Source organism: Anas acuta, chromosome 6 (assembly GCF_963932015.1).
Source record: "Anas acuta chromosome 6, bAnaAcu1.1, whole genome shotgun sequence".
Lineage (NCBI taxonomy): Eukaryota > Metazoa > Chordata > Aves > Anseriformes > Anatidae > Anas > Anas acuta.
Window position 1 is genome coordinate 13,571,752 of NC_088984.1, and position 8,218 is coordinate 13,579,969.

An 8,218-nucleotide genomic window follows, 5' to 3' on the forward strand; every position below is an offset into this window, starting at 1 on the left:
TTTCTGTCAGCAGATCTAATTAGTTGCCTGGCACTTCTGTGGCAAACAAGACAATGGCTGCCAGCAAGAGCAAGAACCAGAGTTCCTTGGCACTCCATAAAGTAATTATGGTTGGCAGTGGAGGTGTGGGCAAATCTGCACTCACTCTCCAGTTCATGTATGATGAGGTAAGTAGTTTCAGTTCACCTTCTTTAAAGCACAAATGAATACATCTCACTAAACTTTTGTAGTTGGTCAGGGAGACTAAATGTAAGTAGCAAAAGGCCTAGTGACTTGAGTGGCCAAAGTAGAACATAGGAATAGACAAAGGATAACCTCTGGGGACCAAGGGTGACAAAATTGATGCTTTTCAAGGAGGGGAAAAAAGTCTTTTGAAGACATGCAGAATGTGAACTGGCTTGTCTGAGTGTTTGCAGAGGTAGCTAGCAATTGCCTTTGAAACTAATTTTGTTGCTGTTTCTTTTAGGCCAGTTAAGGTTGAAGTCAAAAATAAGCATTCTGGCTTACTCTGAGCCAGATGGAGAAGTAAGCGTGCTTAGAGAATGAGTTCTTCAGTAGTGATATACAGGAAGCTAGATCAGATAGTCCAGATTCGTATGTGAATGAGTGCCTGACCCTGTAATTCAGGAGTTAGAATTTATTTGCAGGCTGTCCAATCATACTGTAGCAATGTGAGTATCTGAACAGGCTTAATCTATGGGGAGAGATGGTATAGGCACTGTTGTGGTACCTACACTGAGATAACCCAGGGCATCAGCTGGCTTGCTGGAGACTGGTCTCTGGCTTGAGTTTGGCATAAAGAAGTCTGTGGTGATGCCAGCTCAAGGGTGTGAACTTCCTGCTTGTACCTCTTCTAGCATGGTCATTAGAGAAACCCAGTCAGCCTGATCTCAGGGTCATGGTGCAGCCTTTTGTTGTGCTTCAAGGTTGAGAAAAAGGAATTGGAAACGTAAGGAACCTATGGTGAACCTGTGCTGTTAGCACAGAACCACAAATTTAACTCAGTGGCTTTGTGGGTCCAATCAGTATTATATTCTAAACTACATGACTGTATAATTATAGAGCAGCTTTTCATGTTCAACAGTTGGATGCTGTCATCTACACCTACTGAAGCTTTGGTTAGCTATACAGTCAAGTGAAATGCACTCAGAAATATTTTATTCTTGAAGTAGGAGATCTAGATAATGCAACCAGTTTATAAGCTGATAGCTTATTCTGCATCATTGACCCTTAAATTGTGCTGAAATTCAATAATTTTATTTATCAAGATCATTTCTCTTGACTAGGTGGGCCGGCTCTTAGATGTATTAAGTACTTAAATCAATTGCTTTTTATAGTAAAACTAGAAAAAAAAAAGACAGTGGAACTTTGTATCTGACTGAATTATGAAAAGGCTTTCAGGACTTCAGGTGTCACCAAAATGACAGAGTAGTCACGAACAAATATTGAGACCATGTGACAGTAATACTAAACACTAATCCTTCTCATCTCCTTCAGTTTGTAGAAGACTATGAACCTACCAAGGCTGACAGCTACAGAAAGAAAGTAGTTCTGGATGGTGAAGAAGTTCAGATAGACATTCTGGATACAGCAGGACAGGAGGATTATGCAGCCATCAGAGACAACTATTTTCGCAGTGGGGAAGGATTTCTTCTTGTCTTCTCAATAACAGAACATGAATCCTTCACAGCAACAGCAGAGTTTCGGTAAGCAATTCCTCTTCCAGGTGGGGGGGATACTCCTCTGACAACTGCTTTTAAAACCTACAGTCCTTTGTCCTTTACCCTTTATCATTTGGTCAATAAAAGTGGCAATACAATCGTTGTGCTCTCAGTAACTGGTAACTAAAACCACTGTACCTAGCCTCTGGCTATAGTTGTCTTCATACCTTCAACTTGTGAGTACATTATGCCAGCAGCAACTTCAGACAAATAACAGATTCTTGGACTCCTAAAAATGTATGTATTCAAGCCAATTTTCAGTCTTTGTGGATGTGGAGTTTAATTATCTTAGAGCAGTACTTCTGGAATTAAGTCTGCCTTTTGGCCAGGTTTCAGACTCTGTTGCTTACTGCTAGAAGCAGGTGCTCTAAGGAAAGGAAGGATTAGACTCCACTCTCAGGTATGGATTGATGCCAAACAAGGGTTGGCAGCCAAGCAGAACTATTGTAGGCAGACGTATTCCTAGAAAGACGCACAGTGGTAGTAAATGCTTCCATTTTTGTTCTCAGGATTAGTAGTTCTAATGCAAAAATCAGCACCAGACTGAGCACAGAAACCACTTGTGTAGTGTAAAAGAAAAACAGGTTTTAATCCAGTGTTCTGGTCTCAGAGCTCATGTATCTAGGTTCTTCAGGGCAAGCGTTCTGGCTCTTCTACATTGAGGCAACAGCTATTAGCAAGAGATAATCCAGAGATTCCCTAAGACATCTGTGCAACTTGAAGTAAAACTTGCCACAACACAGGGAACATGTTAGGAATTCTTTGCCAGATGAAAAGCTCTTTATCAGTCTGGTTTATGTTAATTTTGTTTTAGTGATGCAAGATTAACAGATAATTGGAAATGTAAGTGCTGGTGCTAAGCAAGGTAGACATTTTTTTTAAAGCTATAGCAAATTCTCCTTGCACTCTAGGATTTTTAGTCCAGGTTCTTAATGTATTATACAGTTCCAACAGTAATAGTGGACTGCATAATCTCCTAAAAGGTACAAAAATGTTGTTCATACATCACATACTTTGACTTTTGCTAGGCTTTACAAAGGTGATGGTCATAGGGAACACGCTAGAGCTGTTCTGCTTGATATACTCTGTTAGGATTACTTAAAGGCGCAAAGCAGTTAAAGTGTTGTAGGATTTGAAACTGAGTGTTCAGGCTAGACTCGTCTTAGTGACAGACAGAGAAAAAGTCAGATACCATTCAAAAACAGAAAATTAGAAACTTCCTGGAAGTACCTAGCCTGCCTCTTGGCTTGTGTGCTTAACTGAAATGTAAGGGTAAACCCAAGGCTTAAGGCTTTGGATGAGAAGGAGTGCTTATCTTGGCAGTCTGTTTTTTGTAAGACTTCTTTAACTAGGTTAACCATGTGTTGGTTCAAGATTCCAGAATGTCAAAACAATAAAAAGGCAGTGCTGGCCCTCAAGGTGAACAAGAAGGACCTGGAAGGTCTGAGCTGGAGAATCCTCTACTTTTCAATGGTTTAGAAGAAAACTAAATACTCCATTTAACTAATTTCATTATTTATTAAGCTGATATGTAAGAATTGGCTGCTTGAAAAACTATTCTTCAGGAAGAAAATAACTAAAAACTAAAAATAGTCTAAAAATAAGTACACACTGGTACAGTTCTTCCAGAATCCTAGATGGACAGCAACACATCAGTCTGGTCTCAGTGTGTTTTATTCCAGTAACAGCACAGGCTTTGAGATGGACATGCAGCATTGCTCTGTGTCCTTTCCCAGATGCTGATAGGTCCTTTTTGGATGAAACAGGATAGCAAGGTTAATTCTGATGGTTCACTTTTTTCTAGATGGCTTTGTTTGAAAGATATGCTAGCCCTTTAGTTCGGTATTATTAATCAACTTTCTCCTTTGTGCAAGGCTTAAGTAGCCATTAAGAATAATATCCTTGCCAGCTACTCATGATGTTCTCAACCTACTGTTTTGGCAAAGCTTTGATGTTACCTGGACCTGTATTGAGGTGGGATGCAGATTGGAACCTGAGGGCAGTGGCTGAATGCTTACTGAAATTTGGCAAATATTGTACTTGCACTTTTTTCCTCGTTCGGTTGTGAACTCCTGTTGTGAGTTGTTTTCTACCACACAACTTCTCTTTTAGACCCTGGGTAGCAAAATTTCCAGCAAAAAGGAATAACAGCCTTCCTGAAAATGTGAGGATTTGTTTAGTGTAAAGCCTGTGGCGTTAGTATATTAAACTTGGAATAATATAAAGTGCATGTTCAACTGTTGGGAATGACTTAAGTACTGTTGTAAACACCAAATAATGTGCAGGCCACATGATCCACTGTGTAAAGGGTAGGTGTTTTTGTTGCTGCCACTAACACGTTTTTATTTTTGAATACCTGGTGCATTAGGGAACAGATCCTGCGTGTGAAGGCCGAAGAGGATAAAATCCCTTTACTGGTAGTAGGAAACAAATCTGATTTGGAAGAGCGCAGACAAGTGCCTGTAGAAGAGGCTAGAAGTAAGGCAGAGGAATGGGGTGTGCAGTACGTGGAGACTTCTGCCAAAACTAGAGCAAATGTAGATAAGGTAAGACAAATTACTTGCTTCTGCTAGAGTTAGATTGATATGGGTTGTTTAATAGCTGAGTGATGAATTCTTAATTCTGGCTGGAACAAAAGCAAATCCACAGCTGAATCTCTGAAAGCATAGGTTATTAGAAATGAACTAATTTACTAGAATATGTACGTAGAAGTAAATACATAGCTCAGACTAGCTAGAGGCCAGTACAAGGTAATACTACTGCCTTGTTTTAAGTGTTGGTACTTGAACCAGCTTTCCAACCAGGTCTATTAGCTATAGGTGCTTATAAACTCTTCCCCCCCGCTTCCTTACAAAGCTGTGCGGTGTGGCTAATGGTAAAGCTTGATTCTCGTGTTTTGCCAAGACTGCTCTGAATTGACAGGAACTCTTCCTGCAGCGTCCCTGACCTTTTTTGACTTGTACACCCTGGTCTAGGATAATCATGACATGTGTCTGCAGCTTGTTTCTTAATTAAGCATTGTTGGGGTATTCTGGATGAGAGATGAGTTAAGACTATTGAGTGTTCACCTAGTAGGAAAAATAGTTTCAAACCTCTTCATGATATGTAGTTAGGGGGGTTCTTGAAGATGGTGTCCTTTTTCTTCACTGTGGACTTTACTAGTCCACAGAAGATAACTGGAAATTTACTGTTGGGCCCCTAAGGACTCTGATGATAGTTTGGTATTCTGTGTTTGTTTCAAGATTACAACTTGTAAGCAGCTTTCTGCTTGGCCAAAGGATGTTGGCAGCTAGCTAAACTCCAAGGGTGAAGGTGTTGTTGACAGTTTGTTAGCTTGCTAATAGAAATATTGTTGGTCCACAACTTACATAAATAAAAAGCTTCTATTATCTCATTGTTTATTAAAATGGTGTATTTAGAGACAGACTCTTTAAGAGACAAAGGGATTGAGACAACTCTTCAGATGTCTTCCTTATAAAGGACATACCATAACTTAAACTTGGTCAAAAAGCATTCTTTAACATGTGCTGTTACTAGAAAGTCAGACTACTGGATATTAACAGAAATATAGTTGTATGTCTAGATCACACTAGCATGGTGTTACAGACCTCTCCTAGCTCCTGGGTAGCTTACGTGATACACAGGTTATATTATGTATATTATGCAGCGGTGTATGTGCTTGTATAACTACATGGAAAGAACTGAACTAAATACTTTGGCTAATGCAAGTGATTTGTCTGGAAATGTTTGTAGGGCACACACAAATATCATGAGCTCTGAATGCTACTTTTGTGCAAGAACAACATTCAATAAAAAGCTCTTAAAACAGGGCTGCTGAATGATTTGGGAGCCAGTTAAGATAGAATTATAGAACAGTCTTGCTTCTTTGCTGCTGCTTCAGATAGTACAATTTTGCTGTTGAGTCTGTCACTGGGGTATATGTCTAGATTCAATTCTGCTGTTAGATACTGTGTTGTACTACATCTTTTATGGGCTACTGTATTGGGTAGCAACTCTCTGCCTTCAGGTGACAGAACTTGATTAATCTTTCTTTATTTTCCCCCCTTAGGTATTCTTTGATTTAATGCGAGAAATCAGAGCAAAGAAAATGTCTGAAAACAAAGACAAGAATGGCAAGAAAAGTGGCAAGAACAAGAAAAGCTTTAAAGAAAGATGCTGCTTACTGTGATGCTTGGGAACTGTAAATATCTATCTACAGGTGGCATGGATAAGATACCACTAAGGATATAGGGCTGGATTCATGAAAGGAAGTCTGTATTGACTCCCTTATCTCTTGCTTTGCATATCATACCTTCAAAATGTGAAAACAGAACTTTGAAACCATTTCTGGTATCCAACAAAACCTATGCCTATGTAGACTGAAATGGGCTCTGTCTTCCTAGTGTCTTTCAGAACTAGAAACATGCTGAATTTCAGAACTACAATCATTCTGTGTGGTTATACAAAGTTCTTTTCGTATTAACTTCCTGGTTTACTTTAATGTCTCTCAGAATGTTTCTCTTGAACCTCTACTGGCCTTAAGAAACGCAGCTGTTCAGGTTCAAACAATTTTTCACTGTTGCCCTACTTGATGTTGCAAACGGCAGAAAAGCCAGATGACAACTGGTAAGAGTTTGAGTCTCCATCTTCTGTCAGTGGTCACTGATTTCTTATGCTGAAATCTGCTTGTTTCCTTCCTACACTCCACTTAAATAGCAACTGACACTTGAGTCAACTCAAAACAAAGTTTCTTCCATATTCTGTTTAGTCAATACAGCATTCATGAATCAAGCCTATGGACTCACTTCAGACTTATTTAGGTAATAAAAACTATGATATTTAAATACTGGTCAGATGCATTCCCCGCTGGTCCGTCTTCTCATCCTTAAATTAGTGGTATGGGGTGAGAAAATGACTCAAGCCTTTCTTCAAAAGGAATAGTGTTGTCACAGTCTCCTAGAAATGTCCTGGGTTTCTTCCATGTTTTGTGGCTAGACACGATTGCACTCATTCTACATTGGTCATCATTCCCCTTAGTACTGGAACAGTGAAAATCAGTGTTCACGTGTTTTGTTTATATTAAATCCACGATCATGATGGAAAAGTGGGAACATCTGCATCCATTCCATGTCTTATTGAAAACAGACCTCGAGTAAGGGTGGGTCACAACACAGTCATGAGTTGGAGTAGGTGAGGCATACATGCTACCTCTCAGTGATTATTTGCACGGTTGCAGAAAGCAAATGGAGTTAAGCAGTTGCCACATCTGTTACTCACTTAATTTTATATGTACTGTTTCTGATGCACAGCAACCTAGCACATGGAGATGCATGTTGAGTTTTGCTGTCAGTTATGCAATGGTGGTCATGTTTTAGTCAACAAAAAACGGCCTAAAAATGGAAGAGAAGTCATTTCTTAGCAGGTTCTCTTGTCAGCTGACTGAACTGTGTTTTCTGATGCAGTTTAAATCAAGTGCAGTTGCCAAAAAAAATACTTCTGTCACTGTTGTAGAAAGTAACTGTCTCTTCTGTTTGTAGAGTCTCTCAATGAATTATGGATATCTTCCATTTTGAAGGAGTAGACAGACTTGAAAAGTAGTGACTGTACCTTGCTTTTTAACTAGATGCTTAAAACACCCTTGGTGAAAGGATAATGCTATGTGGTTGTTCAATGAAGCACACTGCAGCACTAAATTAACAAATATTTTTTTCTTGAGGTAAAAGAGTGGTAAATACTGTTCTGTACTTCATACTGTAATTTGAAGATGGAAAACATTTTTAACATGTACTAGATTGCTCTTGTGCATTCAGTGTCTGAACTGTGGAGGAAAACTGTTAGATATCAGAACTTCTGGTCTGAGGTTTTACAGGGACTTATCACAAACTCATCGTCTTCCATAATTAGTCTAACATGTCAGGCAACTCATTGGATTGGGGAAAATGTACTAAATAAAAGGTGCTGTAATCTTCGTTCATGTCACGTTTAATTCCTTGTCTGTTAACGTTACCTTCTGTGCACAGAAAGAATGGTTACCAGTTCTGGAAATATTTCTTGTAATGCCATGGTTGGTATCACAAAGCCAACTTACAATAGAATTGTGAGGCAGAGCCTGTAGGAGCCTGGTGGCTTACAGAACCACTTGACCAGTATCTGTCTGAAATCTAAACACCTAATGGGACACTTGGAGCTGTAATGCTTGGAATGAAGTTTCCTCTTGAACTTCCATGGATCAAGTCCATTTCTGAATGCACAGTGTGCCTACAACATATCAACGTCTGCTTTGGAAGCAGACCACTCAGGTTTGGTTTTAGTTGAGGCCTAAGGGTTAAGTCGTTAATTAACCTAAAGGATAAACAACAGTTGAGTTTGCGCTGCAAGCTTAACTAGGTCAAGCCCCTCTGAGGTGGATTGTAAAAAGTATCTAACAAAACTGAGTAAGTTTTCCTTGCTATATGAATAATGAACTTGGCAAAGCTCACAATAACCAGCTAAGCTGT

At 39.4% G+C, this 8,218-nt stretch overlaps 1 protein-coding gene across 6 annotated transcripts in view; it reads left to right on the forward strand.

The window, feature by feature from the left end:
* RALB (RAS like proto-oncogene B) overlaps positions 1–7,690 on the forward strand; it is a 43,927-nt gene extending 36,237 nt beyond the window's left edge. For 3 of the 6 annotated variants that reach the window (XM_068687456.1, XM_068687453.1, XM_068687457.1), the window contains exons 2-5: positions 11–167; positions 1,498–1,706; positions 4,090–4,267; positions 5,791–7,690. In XM_068687456.1, the coding sequence (XP_068543557.1) occupies positions 54–167; positions 1,498–1,706; positions 4,090–4,267; positions 5,791–5,910 (621 nt within the window). In that variant the 5' untranslated portion in view covers positions 11–53 and the 3' untranslated portion in view covers positions 5,911–7,690. The remainder of the gene's footprint in view (positions 1–10; positions 168–1,497; positions 1,707–4,089; positions 4,268–5,790) is intronic. The other 3 variants (XM_068687454.1, XM_068687452.1, XM_068687455.1) reach the window with 1 other exon arrangement.
* The last annotated feature ends 528 nt before the right edge of the window (positions 7,691–8,218 follow it).